The sequence below is a fragment of the Stegostoma tigrinum genome, chromosome 10 (genome assembly GCF_030684315.1).
Source record: "Stegostoma tigrinum isolate sSteTig4 chromosome 10, sSteTig4.hap1, whole genome shotgun sequence".
Lineage (NCBI taxonomy): Eukaryota > Metazoa > Chordata > Chondrichthyes > Orectolobiformes > Stegostomatidae > Stegostoma > Stegostoma tigrinum.
The window spans coordinates 78,541,401-78,560,129 of record NC_081363.1 but is presented as its reverse complement, the minus strand read 5'-3'; the positions used below and the strand labels follow the sequence as shown (position 1 = coordinate 78,560,129).

Genomic DNA, 18,729 nt, shown 5'->3' with positions numbered 1-18,729 from the left:
GGGTGAGGGCTAGGGCATTGGAGAGGTCGAGCCTCAAATTATTGCACTCGATATTGAGTCCGGAGGACTGCAGGTTGAGCTTTGCTGGAACGCTGGAACACTGCAACAAGCCTGAGACACAGATGTTGGCCAGGGAACAGGGTAGTGTGTTAAAGTGGTAGACAGCTGGAGGCTCAGTCTTTTTTGTGGGCAGAAAACAGATGTTCTGCAAAATGGCTACTCTGTCTACTCTTTGTTTCCCCAATGTGGAGGAGACCACATTCTGAGCAGTGAATGCTGGATTCTAGATTGTGTGAACTGCAGTTAAAGTGCTACATCATCTGGAAAGTATGTTTGGGGCCTTGGATACTGGGGAGGGAAGAGGTGAATGGGAGGCTGCTACACCTTCAGTAGTTGCAGGCTGGCTTCTACCTCCTTCCAAAAATTCTCAAACAGGACTGCCCAGGTAGACCCGTTGTTTCAGCCTGCGCCTGCTTCTGCTTCACAGAACTTATCTCTTCCTGCCTTGACTCAGAATTTTCTTCCCTGGTCTAGTCCCTGGCCACTTACATCCACGATTCCTCTGACGCTTGATGCCAGTTTTGCAATGTCCAGTTGGCAGGCTGCAGCCGCGTCGTCTTTACCGTGAATGTGCAATCCCTTCACGCATTCATTTCCCACCAGGATGCTATCGGGGCTCTCTGTTTCTCCCTGAGCAAAGGCCTGACCCGTCCTCACCCTGAAGAATTCCTCTTTTAACTTCTTGCATTTTCTTCAGGTCAGGGGGGTGGCTATGGGTACTCTCATTGGCCCTAGTTATGCCTGTGTCTTCATGGTGCACATGGAACATTCCTTGTTCTCATCCTATTCTGAGTCCCACTCACAAATTTTTCTCTGATGTAGCAATGATGTTATTGGTGCTACTTCCCTGTCTCATCTGGAACTGGAAACGTTAATTGATTTTGCTTCCAATTTCCACCCTGCCTTCACTTTCACCTAGCCTATCTCTGACACCTCCCTTGCCTTCCGTGACCTCCCTTCCCTTCCTGAACAAATCTGTTTCCGTTTTGTGGGATAGACTGCCCACTAATATCCACTATAAATCCACCAACTTCCACAGCTACCTGGACTATAGTCCTTGCATCCATCTTACTGTAAAGACTCCATTCCATTCTCCTAGCTCCTCTGTCTCCACCACGTGTTACGACTTTGACAAGGAATCTTCCAAAATGTCTCCCACCTTCCTTAACTGAGGATTCCCCAGGACTGTTGTCGACAGGGACCCTCAACTGGGTCCAACCCATTTCCCACACTTCTGCCCTTTCCCCTTCACTTCCCTCCCGCAACAGCGATAGGGTTCCCCTTGTCCTTATGTACCATCACACCAGCTTCCACATCCAGAAGATCATCAACCGCCATTTCCACCACCTCCTGCAAGATGCTGCCATTAGGCACATTCCTCTCCCCTCCTTTGTCCGCCTACCAGAGGGATTGTTCCCTCTGGGACACTCTGGTCCACTCTTCCCTTGCTTCGAATAGCCCCCCCATGGCACCTTGTCCTGCAACTGCCGAAGATGTAATACCTGCCCATTTACCTCCTCCCTCCTCAGTATCCAAGAGCCCAAACGTACCTTCCAGATGAAGCAGCACCTTACCTGCAATTCACACCATCTAGTCGGCTGCATTTGCTGCTCACAATGTGGTTTCCTCTACATTGGGGAAACAAAGTGTAGACTGGGTGACTGCTTAGCAGAACATCCATTTTCTGAGCTTCCAATTACCTGCAACTTTAAGACACCACCATGGTCCCTGGCCAACTGGTCTCAGCACAAACTGAAAGAACAACACCTCATTTTCTGCTTGGGCATCCTGCGGCCCTGCGGACTCCATATCGAGTTCAATAATTTTAGGGCTTGAACTCTCCCATGCCCTAGCCCCTAGCCCCTAACCCCACCCACCAGGCCTTGTAATCATATAGTCTGCCTATTCTTAGCAGCTGACAGTCTCCATTAACAGCTATTCACTCTTCCAACCAGATCATTATCCAATCCTTTGTTTGTCCAAAAGTCGTCTTTCTCGTTGGATCATCCCCGCCTATTGTCTACTCCTTACCCACTCCTGCCCACCCTATCGTCTGTATATAAACAGACATTTTCCTAGCTACCATCAGTCCTGAGGAAGGGTCGCTGGACCTGAAACGTTAACTCTGATTTCTCTTTACAGATACTGCCAGGCTTGCTGAGCTTTTCCAGCAACTTTTGTTTTTGTTTAAATGGAGTAAATACTGGAAAACTTCTACAGTACAGCTGTGAGGGTATGTACAAACAGAGCGGCTTCTTTAAGACACTGCAGTCTCCATAGCAACTGCTAATTTCTTCCAGATGTCCACATTGTTGCTGGTCTCTACAGCAGGCTTGACATGCTGCTGCTGAGATCTCCCACAGTGTTAACAGCTGGTCGCACCTGTTTGCGACTTCAGCAGGCAGCTGTTCACTATTTTCTTGTTTCCTTTACACTGAAATAAAGTGAAGAGAGAAGAGAAGACTTGCAGGAATTTGAAGAGCGGGGAAGGATTGCTGTAGGTTCTAGGATTTTAAGATTGTCAAATTTAAAAAAACTTAGACATTGAGATTAAAGATTTGCTCTATCTCTATTAAAATGAACATGGGAAAGTAAAGAGGCAGCAAGTTACAGAGATGGTGGTTGCATTTTGAAGCACTGTTTCTAATATGGCTGGATATTTTAAAACATCCACGTTTTTCTCTCTAGGCTCTCACCCAGTGGCCAAATACCTCAGTTCCATAGATTACAGGTACAACAATTTTTTCCAGGATGCAGCATGGCAGGACTTTTTCACCAAAACAGAGGCCCCTTCAATAGGTAAATAATATATTGTAATGCGCTTAAAGTCAGTCTGAATCACTTTGTGTCAATACTGTACTGAATTACCAAGTTATCGCACATCTGCTCTGAGCGTGTTTTGTTAGTTTCCTTGTGATAATCATTGATTTTAATGTTGAGTACCATAACACAATTGTTGAAGTTGATTGCACTATATGAAATTTGGGGATCAGTGAGAAAAGATTAATTTGTATTTGTGCAACATCTTTCGAATTCTCAGGGTATCCCCATGCATTTTACAACTAAGAAATTACTTTTGAAGTGCAGTACCATTATATAGGCCAATCCAATGGCCACTTTGCATGTTGGACCCACAAAAAGTAGAAAGAAAAGACCAGTTGCTCTCAAAATGCAATACCCCCCCCCCCGGGCAAACCTGGATTTAATATTTCGTTTGAAAGAGGATTTGTTACAAATGTGAAGATTGATTTTTTTTTACATTAAGTGAAATGGAGGAATGAATGGGATCATGTGTCCTGCTGTGAATTCGACTGACAGCAAGTGTTGACAGAGAAGAGGGAAAAAAGTCACACTAGCATACAATGACTGAACAGCTGTGCTGATTGTGCTAAACTAGTACTTCTCTGGAGAAAAGATCCCTTGGGAAGTAGTGAGCATAACATGATACAAGAGTGTGAGAAACTTGCATCAAAAACAACTATGTTTATTTTAAATAAAAGGAATTACAGTGCAACGATAGTTAGCTAAAGTGAAATGGGTAGATAAATCAACAGGGATGACAGCCAGCAAGCAGTGGTAGTTATTTAAAGATGTAATTCATGACTCTCAGCGAAAATACATCCCAGTAAGGAGGAAAGATTCTGAGGGATAAACTAACCATGGCTAACCAAGGAAGTTAAGGAGAGTATTAATTTAAAAGTAAAAAACATATAAGGAGGCCAAAGTCAGGTGTAGCCGTGGAGAATGAGATAAATTCAGAATCCAGCAAATGAGGACTAAAATGATAATAAAGATAGAGAAAATAAACTAAGAGCAAAATAACCAGGAATATAAAAATTGACAATTAAACTTTCTGCGTAATGTCTTTCAATGGTTTCTTTTGTTTGGAACTGGCTATGGTCATCTTGTCTACTATTCCTTTGAATGGCTTGACTGGAATGTTATATATATTACAGGTGTGATGTTCCAGAGAGATGATAAATTGGCTTTTGTCATGGTAATAGCTGGAGATTTCTAGAAGCAGCCACATTTGTCGGACTGTTTTGTGTGGTGTATTTTTTTAAATAGTCCAATGTGGGTACATGTTCATTGTTCTTTAATCCATTTGTGACACTCAACATGGCACTTAATTGTATTTGAATAAAATCTTTGCTTCTAGCTCTTTGCCTGGTTGGGGTATTCTTTGAGTGAAAGCTTTTATTGTTTTAATAAAGTTTAACCAGTAGTTCATGGAAACTAGACTCTGAATTTATTAACATAACTTGGATGAATGGTTCAGTCTCCTGGCTTTCTTAGTTCACTTGATATTGATAAAATAGATTAGACCCTATTCAGACTTTTGTTTAATGACCACGATATTTAAAGTGACTGAAACATTAATCTTTATTACACAATGTAGGCTTGCATTTGAGACTTAGATCAGAAAGCACTAACTAATATGTGAGCGGTGCACTGTTTGATCCGATATTGCCTTATTTGTACTCTTCTGTTATAAAGTCAACATCTGTACATTTCTTTGAAGGTTCTTATGTCCCTGTTACTCCTGTTGGTAGTGCTGTAATAGGTACTTTCAATGCTCAAGGTGTCACAATGTGTGACACACAGTCTCATTATAAAATACCAGCTATTGTTACCTTCTGAACAACCTGTTAGGTTCCCACAGTTCTCACAATATGATTTCTGAACATTCTTTTCAATTGCCATATTTGATCGTCAGTAATTTCTGTTTGCCAAAATCATGGTTGGTCTGATTGTAAACAGCACTTCAAGTTTCCCTTCAAACAGCATACTGTCCTGATTTGGACCTATATTTCATCTCTACCTTTAGGTGACTAATCTTAAAATTGAGAATTCTTCTCTCATCTTTTCTGCTTTTCCTTCCCTATTTAACTGCTCCTTAGAATCTACTGTGCAACCTTTCCTAAATTGGAACAGCGACTGCATTTCAAAATTACTTAGTCAGTGAAATGTGCTTTGGGATGTCCTGAGTTTTTGGAAAGTGTAATATGCATGCACGTCTTTGTCTTTCTTTTCTTGTGTGTAGTTGTGCATAGCTATTTATAATTTCTGCTGAAAATTTGTTTCCTTCATTTTATCTGCTGAGGAATACAGTTTGCCTTTGTGAGAAAGGCAGGCCATTAATAGTGGAACCAATGACCTGTGTGCTCCTAAGATGCTGCTTGGTCTGCTGTGTTCATCCAGCTCCACACTTTGTTACCTCGGATTCTCCAGCATCTGCAGTTCCATTATCCCTGACCTGTTTAACCTGTCGATTGTATCTTATTTGCAGTGCAGGAAATACCGGATGTTGTCACCAGAGTTACCCAGTACATCTCCAATGCAAACATCTCCCACCAATTACCTATAGCAGAAGCTATGCTAACCTACAAACAGAAAAGGTACAGGCATGATTTTTACGCTGACTGTATAAAGTTACATTTGAAGATAAATAAAGCTTTCAAGAAATTGCATAATCTACAAACATAACCAAATGGAATTCTGTGACAGCAGCAGGCAGTTTCCATGCTAGTGGGTGAACATAATTGAGACCTTACGCCAGCAATAAATCACCCCCCATACAAAAATAGTGCACGTGTTCAGTAAAACAAATATTTCTGTGACAACAAGCTAATCTGTTGCTGTCACTGTATTCCTGTTTGTTTCATGAAATGTATTGGAACCCTGTGTTTATAATTTCGTAGCCCTTGCAAGTCAATAGGACTTGGTTGATGTGTTTTCTTCTTATTGTAAACCATCGCAGAAATCTTTTTTCATAGCACGTCATAATACAATGTAGAATACTTGGCTGTAGAGTACTGATAGGTCACCCAGCAATCTGTTTTGCTCAGGTATATCACAGGTGTAAAGTAACTGTGCATTATTATGCTCCAATGTGATTTTTCAGTGCTAAGTACCTCTTTCAGAAGTTAAACAATTAATATAGACAGAGTTACGTTTAACATCTTGCTCGTTTTCTCCTGTAAAATTTTGCCTAAAACGTAGGTGATGATACAGGGAGGAAAAAAATCTGTAATTAGAAGTAGTATTGGAAGAGTTTCCAAGCCTTTCAAAATTTGATTAACATTATTTGAGATGCAGTTAGTCTCACAAGGCAATGGAAGACTGTTTCTGAAGGACTGTCAGGGAGTTAATTAACATCAGTAGATATACAGTAGTAACATTATGCTGGGAGAGCTTGCTGAGCAACAGTGCAAAGGAGCTGACTTAGCATTAATAGTGACTGAATGGGGCAGCACAGTGGCTCAATGGTTTAGTACTGCTGCCTCACAGCTCCAGGGACCTGGGTTTGATTCCAGCCTCAGGTGACTGCCTGTGTGGAGTTTGCACGTTCTCCTCATGACTGCGTGGGTTTACTCCAGGAGCTCAGGCTTCCTCCCACAGTCCAAAAATGTGCAGGTTTGATGGATTGCCCATGCTAAATTGCCCATAGGGATATGTGGATTAGGTGGGTTATAGGGGGATGGGTCTGGGTGCGATGCTCTGAGGTTCACTGTGGACTTGTTGGGCCAAAGGGCCTGTTTCCTCAGTGTAGGGATTCTGTGATTCTATGATAATGAGTAGAATATGGTTCTGGAGGAAGGAGCTACTTTCATGATGTGGACTAGGTCATTGATTCTAGGTAAGTGAGGTTGAGAGAACATCCACACATCCTTACAATAGTTTATTATTAATTTATAAAATGTCTCAAGACACTTTGCAGGAGATGCATAAATTAAAGTTTGACTCAAGCCACATAGGTAGTGTTAAAGCCTGTGCCAAAACCTGGTCAGAAAGAGGAACATTTTAAGGAGAAAGGTAAAGAAGGAAAGAAAAGCAAAGGGAATTACAGAACATTAGGCCTGACAGGTGAAAGCATCACAACCATTGATAGTAGATTAAAATCAGTTGTATCCCACAGTTCAGACAGCTATTCTCAGTTACTCCTATACACATGCAGTAACCGTAATTCTTTGTAATTGGTCGTGATTAGCAAGTAGTCCTGATGATGAGAACCTGAGGAAGTCTTTAAGGTTGTCTAAGAAAATAACATAACTAAACAAATTATTTACTTCACCAATAAACAAACTCTTCAGGAAAAACTATCTTTAAATGAAGGTATATGATAATGTAGTTTAATTCTGTGATAAACAAGTAATATTGTAGCAGCTTAGAATTAATGGTATTTATGGTTTACCTTTCTAAGTTTACATGTGTGGCTGTTACTTTAAAATTTAAATGCCCTTTTCACACTGGCTGTATTTAAAAGTGCTAACATGGACAAGTTCCCTGTATTATTTCCAATTAGACATTGTAGAGTAAAGACAAATGCAGGTGTAGCATCCTGTAACAGAAAAGCTGTTTGTATGCAAGAACCTGCAATAGCAGACATTTCAAAGGATTTTCCACCAATTGCTTTTGCAAGTGAGAAAAGTTTTTTGTTTATTGTGGTTTATGGTTCAAAGCAAGGCCCTGCCTGAAATGCTGCATACGAAAACCAAGAAAATTAGATGCATGTCAACAAACAATGTTTTGGCTTAAAATTTTTATCTATTTTAAGATACTATTCAACATGAGCTGCCTAAAAGCTTCTGTGACTTTGAGTTGCATGTTCTACTCCTTCCCTCGTCACTGAGTTGATCCACTGTGGGGATATCCTCTTTGTTTATTGAGCAATCTGACAGGAATTGAACACCCAAGCAACATCCTTGTGCCCCACATGACAGAGAAGCCCAATGAGCACTCCTTTAAGAACAGTACCCATGTTGTAAAATGATATCATTGGAGACCTCTAGCCTCCTGAACCAGCAACAGATTGGTGAACACTGATCAACTAATGTACTGTGTCCTTCGGAGGATAGTGAGAATGAATTGGAGGCAACAGAATAATTAAAAAGGAAAATGGAAATATTGTGAGTCTAATGTTGGCTAAGGTCTGTTCTGTCAATAATTTTTGCTCCATAATACCTACTTTTGATCTTAATCAGCACAAAGTACTATATCCTCATGTGATATGCAGCCAGCTGTAAATGCATTTGACTGTCTTAAATACTCGACTATCAGCAGCCAATGAGGAAAGGGCAAGTCCTTATTATTGATACAACCCTCAGATCAACCTGTTTCGTGTAATAACGTGTGGTTTTTGTTTTCTTGTGGTTGCTTTCAATAAAGGAAAAAGAGCTTTCATTTTGATTTTAACATAAGGTACCAGAGTCCGCTTGGGTTTTGATTATTTTAAAAATATATATATAATGCTTTGTTGATGTATATTTAATGCCAAACTTTTCTTCTCCTGGCTTAACATTGTTGCCTGGTATGATAATTGGATTACAATTGTATGACTTAAAATTGGAAATTTGGTGAATCTGCTGGAGCATGTTAACATTGGAGAGTGGTGTACACTTTCAGTATTTTCCATGAGCATGCTAATATTTGAATAAGCATTTACTGGTCTGGTATCTGAAAAATAAGTCACACTTCCAGAGAATACTTTACTGGCCTTGTTTAAACAAACTATCCCATCTAATCTATAATCCCATCTAATTTCTCCTGCCTATATTAATGATTTCTGAGGATATATCCATGAAACTCAATGCATCAGTTCCCTTAATGTCACTGCATTGTCCATTTATGTCTTCACTGAACAGAACAGCATTACATTCGGCAGTCTTCTACTCAGGATAGTATCTGTCCCCAGTTAATCTTGAGAAGGTGGCATTGAACCACATCTTGAACTACAGTTCTTGTGATTTAAAGGTTATATTGAAGCACATAGATTGGGGTTAGTGTACACACATGGATCCAGAACTGGCTGGCAGTCAGAAAGCAGAGACCACAAATAAATGGATCATTTTCCGAGTTGCAGGCAGTGACCGGTAGGGTACTGCACAGATCAGTGCTTGAACGCCAGTTATTCACAATATATATTAATTATTTAGGTTAGTGAAGTGAATGTTATATCTCCAGGTTTGCAGACAACTCAAATCTGGGCAGGAGTGTGAACTGAGAGAAGGATGCAGAGAGGCTTCACTGTGACTTGGTCAAGTTAAGGGAGTGGAGAAAATGTATGTCAGATGAAGTAGGATATGGATAAAAGTGAGGTTGTCCACTTTGATAGCAAAAAACAGGAAATTAGATTATCATGTGGGTATCCTTGTACACCATTGCCAAATGTAAGCATGCAGATCAGGCAGTAAAAAAGGCAAGTGACATGTTGGCCTTCATAGCAAGTGGATTCAAGTACTAGAGCAGGAATGTCTTGCTGCCTTTTGTACAGGGCCTTGGAGCTTTAGGTGCAGCTTTGGCACCTTGTCTGAGGAAGGATGTTCTAGCTGTGGAAGGTGTGCAATGAACAGTTTACCAGACTGATTCATGGGATGGCAAGGCTGACACATAAGGAGAGACTAGATTGGTTAGGACTATATTCACTGGAGTTTAGAAAAATAAGAGGGGATCTCATAGAAATGTATAAAATCCTAATAGAACTAGATAAGGCAACTGCAGGAAGGATGCTCCTGATGACTGTGAAGTGCAGTACCAAGGGCCACAGTCTAAGGGTACAGGGTAGGATAGGAGGAAATATTTTTTCACTCTGTGGAATTCTCTATCACAGAGATTGAGGTCAAACTTGAATGTTTTCACGAGGAGTTAGATAACGTTCTTTGGGCTAAAGGGATCAAAGTGTTTAGGGAGAAAGTGGAAACAAGGCACTGCATTGGATGATCAGCCATGATCATTTTGAATGGTGGAGCAGACTCAAAAGGCCAAAGGGCCTACTCCTGCTCCAGTTTTCTATACTTCCATTTGTACAGTGAAAGTATTCCCAGAGTTCCAGGATTTTGATTCACTGACATTGAACACAGTGTATGTCTAGGTCAGGCTGCTGTGAGTCCTAGTGTCACCAAACCATTATAGCACAGAAGAAAGTTATTCAACTCTCCATGAGCAATCCAGACAGGCCCATTCCCTCCAGAGATAGTGGGAACTGCAGATGTTACAGAGCCAGAGACAACCAGGTGTAGAGCCGGATGAACACAGCAGGCCAAGCAGGGGGTCTAGGCCTGAAGCGTTGGCCTTCCTGCTCCCCTGATGCTTCTTGGCCTGCTGTGTTCATCCAGATCTACACCTTGTAGCCCCATTCCCGTTCTCTAGCTTCATGGCCTTGCAAGTTTATTCATTTTCAAATTGCTTTTAAAAGCAATCATTATTTGTGTCTGCTTTCATTGTACACATGGCCAGTGATTTTTCCAGTGAAGAAACTCCACAGTTGCCAGTATCCTGTGACCAAGTCACCCTTTGTCTGGAGAGCCCTTGACACTAATCCAGCTTCCTCAGAGCTAGCTCTCAGAGTGAACAAGATGTCTGACACTTCTGTTCCTTGAGGTTGGTTGGCTTGCTGAGCTGGTTTGTTGTTTTGCAGATGTTTCATTACCATGTTTGGTAACATCATCAGTGCAGCCTCCAATGAAGCGTCGGTGTGTTTTCCCGCCTGGTTTTTAAACTCTGGGGTCCGACGAGATGGATTGCCTCACTTCCAGTAGCTCCTCACCCGAGCTCCAGATCTACTCCAAAAACTTCAGTTTCTATCTGTCAGCCAGAGCTCCCTGATTGGATCAGGTTGACAGCCCCAACCAGGAAACTCGTATTCTATGAGGTCCACCTGACTGACCTAATTACAATCACTATATCCCTGCCCCTCTGAATCTGAGTAAATAGGCCGGCTCTTTATTCTGTAGTTCCTCCTAGGGCGTTTTAGCACAATATTGGGTTCCTCCAACTTTACCTCTGACATGGATGGTTTGTAAAGCTCAGTAGCTCATCTCTTGCGCCTGGAGCATCTCAAAAGAAATTTATTCTCTTCAAGTGGCAAAGATATCAAGGCAGCAACAGTCGCTGTGTCTATCTCAGATTCAGAGGTATCTTCAACACTTCATGGAGACTGAGAACCTGTGAGTTCCAGTACAGACAGACAGGCTGTTGAGGAACCAGGCACATTTTGCTTCCACACCATGTGCGAATTTGCAGCTTTCATATGGCCCACATGCTTGTTCTGGACCATCGCACTTACCTGAACTGTATACGTCACTGGACCTGACCTTGTGTCGGCCATGTCTCTTACCTATGCAGGCACAGCCTGGATTCTGAAGAAAATTTTAACCATTTGGCTGAAGCTTGGCTTTGTTTTAGGCTTTTACTGTGGGCTGACCAAGAGTCCTTCTGCTCAGGACACATCCTGACTGAGACATGCAATTGTTTTCGCTCAAGTGGTGTGACCAAAGTGCAGTCGGACAGGCAAGGTTGCCCAATGATAATACTAGTTGTAGTGCCTGTTTAAAATTCATTTGGTCTTCAGCTAGTAGGCGGTTTTGCGTGGTTGCATCTTTAGTTACACGTACCAAACTGTGTCTCAGCATCTCAAAGGTTCAGATGCCTCTGCCAGTCATCTTAACCCAGTCAAAAATCCTGATACAGATTCCCTGGTTCTCGAATTGCTGAGTAAAACTGATAGTGTCTCAGAATTAGCGGAGGCTTGGGGTCGTAATATTCCTTCACTAAATCTGTCACCTCTTCAAAGGTTTTAGCATCTGGTGCTTCAAGGAGAATTAGGCTCCTAATAACCAATAAAGCTCTGGGTCCACAAGCTGTCAGAGAATTACTCATTGCTTTTCATCTTTCCCAACTTTTACTTGGCCAGAAACAAATAACACGTTTCTTCTACATACTGGGCCCAATCTTCGGCAGGATGGAACAAGTAAGGCTTCACAAATAACAGCATGATGCCAGAAATGCTCACCCTAATTTAGAAATGACAGTTGCAAGGGAATGTCTTCAGAAGCGTGTTTTTCTGTCATCGCCAGTGAAATAACTGCACAGAGACCGGAATCTGGTCACCAAGTCGCCCTTTATTTACACGTGGAGCGTCCTTGATGCTGATCCACTTCGCTGAGAGTAAACAGGAGTCTGACACTCCTGTTCTTATCTGTCAACCAGAGCTCCCTGACTGGACCAGATTAATAGCCCCAGTCAGGAACTCGTATTGTTTGAGGTCCACCAGGCTGACCTCTTTACAATCACTACACTTACTACACTCTGTGCAGCAATGATCTTCCTGAGTTCACCCCTGAATCTCTTTCCCAAAAATCTTTACATGTGTGTGCCACAGTCCATGTACCATTAGGTAATGCGACAGCTTTTGTCTCCCATATCTAAATCTGATCTCTTATGATGTTGTACAGTCCCATCAAATCTCCATTGTTCCAAGAGAACAATCCCAGCTGCTTCAACCTAACCTTATTGTTTAAAATTTCTTATTGGAGTCCATTCTGCTGAATCTCCTCTGGACCCTCCTACAGACCTTTAAATTCTTTCTAAAGTGTAGTGATTAGATCTAGATGGCAAAGTAATAGACATTGTTTACATGGACTTTAGTAAAACCTAGACGAATTAGTAAAGTTAGAACACATGGGATTCAGAGAGAGTTTACCAATTGGATACCAAATTGCCTTGATAGTAGGAGACAGAGGTTGCTAGAGGGTTGTTTCATGGACTGGAGGCCTGTAACCAGCAGTGTTCTACAGGGATCAGTGCAGGGCCCATTTTTGTTTGTCATTTATGTAAACAATTTGGATGAAAATTGGGGATGTGGAGGTGCCGGTGTTGGACTAGGGTGGACAAGATCAGAAATCACACGACACCAGATTATAGCCCAATGGGTTATTTGAAAACACAGGCTTTCAGATCCACGCTCCTTCAGCTGTTAGTGAGAGAGGTGGAATTAGATACAGAATTGATAAGTAAAAAATCAAAGGGTCACCACTGACGATGTATTAAACAAACCTAAAATGCTATTTATTCTTTAATCAGTTAGAAAGTTTTAAATGATTAACATGTAAATCCCTAAATTTCTTTTAAGTCACTACCATGAGAGAAAAAAGGTTTTATCAGCGTAAAGAAGATATTTTAGGTCAAACAATGCATGTTGGTGTGAGGCCTTGTTTAAAATCTGAAGAAGGAGCAAGGCCCTGAAAACCTTGTTTTCAAATAAACCTGTTAGATTATAACTTGGTGTGATTTCTGAAAATTGAGGAGGCATGATTAATAAATTTGTGAATGACTGCAAAATTGGCGTTTTGGGACAGTGAACAAAGTTATCTGAGATTACAAAGAGATCTTGCGCAATTGGGCCAATGGGCTGATAAGCTACAGTAGAGTTTAATTTGGATAAATGCGAGGTATTGCATTTTGGTAAAATAGAGAAAGATCGGACTTGTATGTTAATGCAATGGCCCTGGTGAATATCGTCGAACAGTGACCAAGGGGTTCAGGTGCATAGTTCTTTGAAAGTTGAGTCACAGACTGGATGGTTAAGATGGCATTTAGCACACTTGCCTCATTGCCCAGACCATTAGTGTAGGTTGGGATGTCATTATTGAGGTTGTACAGGAATTTGGTGAGGTCACTTTTGGAGTACTGGAAATAGTTCAGGCCACCATACTATAGCAAGGATTTTATTAACTGGAAGGCTTCAGAAAAGATGTTGCTGGGACTGGAGGGTCAAGTTATATGGATAGACTGAATAGGCTGAAACTTCTTTCACTGGAACATAAGAGGTTCAGGGTTGATCTTATAGAGGTTTATGAAATCATGAGGGGCATATATAACATGAATAGCAAAGGTCTTTTCCCCAGGGTGGGGGAGTTCAAAACTGGGGGTGTATTTTTAAGGTGAGAGGGGAAAGATTTGAAAGAGACCCGAGGGGCAATATTTTCCACACAGTGTGGTTCATATACGGAATGAACTGCCAGAGGAAGTGGTAGATGCAGGTACAGTTACAACATTTTTAAAAAAACACATTTGGACAGGCACATGAACAGGAAAAGTTTAGCGGGATATGGCCCAAATGCAAGAAAGTGGAACTAGTTTTAATTTGTGAAACGTGACACGGACGAGTTGGACCGGAGGGTCTGTTTCTGTACCGTATGACTCTATAAGTACTTGAGTTGTGGCTTACTCAGAGCAATGTGAATATTCGGAATAACTTTCCTGATTTTTACTCAAAACCTCTATTTATGAATCTTAAGTACACACTTGCTTTTTTTTAAACCACACTTTTAATTGTCCTGCCATCTTCAAAGATCTAGGCACAGGAACCCCAGGTCCTTTTGTTCATGCACACTCTTTTGAACTGGGCCATTAATTCTGTTGCCTCTCCCTATGCCAAATGTATTGCCGCATCCTTCCCTGTATATACCAAGTTAAACTGGTTTCCTGTCTGCCTGTTCTCCTAACCTGTGTGTTCTGGTGCAGTTGAATGGTATTCTCAACATTATCTGCCACAGTTCTGTTGGTAGCACTGGCAAAGTTTGGAGGAAAATTTGCAGATGGACCATCTTTTCATGATGGAACTGCCTTTTCAATGGCAGTGATAGCAGTGTCAGGACTTGCTGTCAAAGTAATACCTAAAAGAAATCTTTATAACTATTCCCTGTACTCCTGCTCAGCTGTGTATTCCTTTCTGTCACATTCTTTCTCATTTAAAATAACCACTTATAATGATTGAGCTGTTTTGGACCAGTGCCATTGAAATATTTGCCACTCAAGTGACTTCCACCTACTGCTCGTTTTTAGCTGACTGCATGACAACACGAAAGATGTTCTAACAATGTTTTTATTCCTCATCCTTTTTTAATCTTGCTATGTTCTCTGAGCCTGTCTGATGCAAGAGACAAGAATCTTCTCGTCTTTGTCTTCTAATGCATGTACCTTCAGGTAATGGGACAGCTTTTGTCTGCCTGATCAAAATCTGGTCTGTTATAATGTTGTGCAAACCTATCAAATCTCCTTTGTTCCAAGAGCAACAAACAAGCTGGTAAATTCATGACAGTGTAGGATAGCAACAGGTCTAAGCCTCCTTTCTGCTCAGAATATTGAGTGATATAAATTTGGCTGATTGTGCCTATGCCAGCTCTTTGAGGGAACCATCCAATTTGCTGTACTTTTCCCCAAATTCCTAGAAATCTGGCCCTTTCAAATATTTTACAATTTATTTATTGAATTGAAGGTAGAAATTGCATGAGAAACATAGCAGGTCTGGCAGCATTTATGGGAAGAAAGCAGAATTAACGTTTTGCTGTCATCAGAAATATTAGCAACTAGGAAAATGTGGTATTTGTGCTGAATATATTATGTTACTTTGATTTTCATATTGTTTTCCAGTACCATTGGGTGCAATGCAAACTTTGAGTTTGACCTTTAAGCTGTGGACCTATTATGTGGCATTTTGCTCAGGTTTGCCTTTTGTTCAGTCATAACCAGCAATACTCACCTTGGCTAATTTCACAGTTCAAGAAACCTGACAGTTTACTTTAGACATGCCATTCCAGACACTCCCAGAGCTGTCCTAGGAATTCCAGTGTTTTCTACCAAGCTCAATACTCACCTGACTTTCTGTGGCTTGTAATATTCCCATAATTATGAAAGGTTTCCTACATCCTACAGTGATCCCAACAGTCACAAAGCTATTCACCTAAGAATTTTGTCTTCTGCATTATTCCCAGTATTTTCCTCAGCATTTCTCAAAGACTCTCTGTCTCTTGTAACATAATTTGCAAAAGTGACAAATAAAGTCATTATATAATCTTTAATACTTTATCCATTGCCTTTTCCTCCAATGTTTATACTCTCACCTGAGAGACACTGTCATTTTTAACTGATGGAAGTATCGTATATAAGAATTATGAGAGTAATTTCTCATAATTTATTGGAACCCAATGTAGGTTTGAATAACTTCCTGCACAGTTTGATTCTTTTGTTTTGAAAGGATTTAGCACGTTTTAGAATATTGGCTTGGAAATTAAAGGTACATTTTGAGAATAAATCTAGACTTCAATATACCTGAACTCCTTCGCCCACGCTACCATTCCAGTAAATTGCTTCAAAATTGTATTAATAGTCTTTGCATTAAAACAGCTTAGAAGATAATGTTGGCCGGAGTGCTCTGTGCCTGAAGCCACACTACTGTACGTTGCTCTCCTGCTACTGCATATATGCTGTGCGTAAATTTTTGCAGCTGATTTGAAGAATGATCCTGCGTATAAATGCAAATTGACAGATGAGTATTTGATGAAAGGAATTGTTACTGCATGTAACTATTTGCATCACTTGGCTTACCTTCTCTTGTGGCCTCACGGATTAGATTTAATGCTTCTTTTCTCCCCCTTAATCTATAGCCCAGATGAAGATTCCTGTCAGAAGTTTATTCCTTTTATTGGAGTAAGTTATTTCAATTTTATATTTTAAAGGTTTTTCATCTGCATGTCTTTGTGGCCTTCAATATGTTCAATACTGTGTCATCCTCCATCGCTTTTCCTCTATGATGTTATCAATTGATGCTTCTATTTTTACCTTCCTGGTCACCACACACCACCTGTAGCTTCTGACTGAAATTAGCTCCCATTTTAGCAAAGTTAAATTTCTTATTGTTCTGTTGAAATTCCTATAAAGCCTTGCCTTCCTTTACTTGTGTAGCTTCCTCCAGCTCTGGAACCTTCTGAAATGGCTATGCAAGTCTGTTTTTGGTTTAAGGGATATCTCTTTCACCCCAGCAATGGAAGCTGCTTTTGCAACCTTTAAAGCTTCAAGCTTGGAATTCCATTTCTAAACCTTGCTGCCTATCTAATTCTTCTTGAAATCTACATCTGCGACCTCACCTGTTTTAAAGGGGTTTTTTTGAGTTTTGGGGTTACAAGCGGCCCTATAACGTTAATTTTTCAGCTTGCAATATCATACTGCTTCCCAAGACATTATATAGATATAAATAGTTGTTGTGCAATACAGAGAATGTATCCCACATGGTCAGCTCCCACATTTCCTAGGACTGTCAGCTGCAGTCCCTTGTTAATATGTTATTGACATGCTGCCTATGTGACCTTATTCGTCTTGTATTATTCGAACTGCCATATCAAAGTGAAGTTGATTCTTGGGATTGTTGTAACCTAGAAACTAGGAAACCATCCTTGTAAGTGGATTTGTGTCTCTCACAGAAACTCTCCCTTTGTATGAGGTGAAGCTTCTCTCGTACACGAGCTTTCATTTGCTTAAGCTGAATCTAATAACCAGCCTCTCCACAAGCTGAGTTTTAAACCTGTCATTTAGATTGTTATCAAGATGACTAATTTCCATTTCTGAAATAATTCTATCTCAATTGCAGCACAACAGGCAGCCATATTCAAGCCTTTAATCCACAATATACTTCCAGTAATTTTTCGAAGCTTTGCTATACATACACCTCAACTAAACCAGACTCCATCACTGTTATCTTACCTCCTTTTAAATTTCATTCACTGACCTTCACCAGCTACCACTAACCATTCTCTGACATAATGAATTCAAAAATTGTCCATATTGAAGATCTTTTATGGCTGTGTTCCAGCATGTGTCTTCAGTTAATTTAGGCTAGGTAGTGGTGTAATGGCAACGTCCCTGGACTAATAGTTCATAGTCATAGGATAATGCTCTAGGGACAAGAGTTTGAGTCACACCACAAAAGTTTGGGTTCAATTAATAGATCTGAAGCTAAAAGCTAGTTTAGTGGTGACCACAAAGCCATTATCGGTTATTGTCAAATCCCATCTGCTTAGCAAATGTCCTCAAGGAAGTAAAATCTGCCACCCTCACCTGGTCGGTATGACGTGTGACTCCAGATGACTCAACCACATGACAACAAAGCACATTATGTGCTGTTGCACTCCTTGGTTATCCTCCAAGTGATTGAATCAAAAATGTCCCCTGTAATCGCTCAGCAAGCCACTCGCCTGTACCTTACCTCTACAAGGTGTGATAAAAGACATCAATCAAGTATCAGAAATTAAAATAGAGCACAGAACCCAATTGACTAAATAATATTGTTCTTTCAACTATCTGGGAGTTTGTGCCAAAATTGGGAGAGCTGTCACACAGCCTAATCAAACAGCCTGTCTATGTTCTGTGGTATGATTTTATGATGACTCCCTGCTGAAGGATTTCCTGGGAATCCTCAACATTGATTCTGAACTCCTAGGGGTTTAATGGCATTAGGTGAAACATAGGCGAGGAAACCAACTCTTAGTTGCCCCCCACCTCCTTTTCCTTGTCCTCTCCTCCCCTCAAAACCCATTGATGAATCAGATCTCCTCCATGTTGAACTCTACTTGGAGGATGACCAAGGAGTGTAAGAGCACATAATTGTAGTCTGGGTGGGAGACTTCACTGTCTGTTATTGAATGATGAGGTAGCACCAGTACTGAACAAATTGGCCAAATCTTAAAGGACATAACTGCTTGTTTGTAGTTGCAGCAGATGATGAGGAAACCAACAAAAGGGAGAAATTTACTTGACCTCATCCTCTCCAATCTACTTATACCAGATTTATCTGCCCAGGGCCATATTGGGACGAGTGACTACCAAACAGTTTTTTTAAAAAGAGATGAGGTTTTGCCTTCATTGGAAAATACGTTCTGTCATTTTTTTAAACAACTCAATCATGGGATGTGGGCATCACTGGCTGCAAAGTTCAGAGTCAACCACATTGCTGTGGGTCTGGAGTCACATATAAGCCAGACCAGGTAAGAATGGCAGATTTCCTTTGCTGAATGGCATTAGTGAACTAAAATGGCTTGGGCTAACAAGTGGCAA

At 40.9% G+C, this 18,729-nt stretch overlaps 1 protein-coding gene across 4 annotated transcripts in view; it reads left to right on the top strand.

Annotated features, from left to right (window-relative positions):
- The window catches only part of pacs2 (phosphofurin acidic cluster sorting protein 2), a 244,083-nt gene that overhangs the window by 209,572 nt on the left and 15,782 nt on the right, over positions 1-18,729 (top strand). For 3 of the 4 annotated variants that reach the window (XM_048537649.2, XM_059649290.1, XM_048537653.2), the window contains 4 exons: positions 2,749-2,859; positions 5,351-5,459; positions 8,230-8,262; positions 16,287-16,329. In XM_048537649.2, coding sequence (XP_048393606.1) covers positions 2,749-2,859; positions 5,351-5,459; positions 8,230-8,262; positions 16,287-16,329 — 296 coding nt within the window. The remainder of the gene's footprint in view (positions 1-2,748; positions 2,860-5,350; positions 5,460-8,229; positions 8,263-16,286; positions 16,330-18,729) is intronic. The other variant, XM_048537650.2, reaches the window with a different exon arrangement.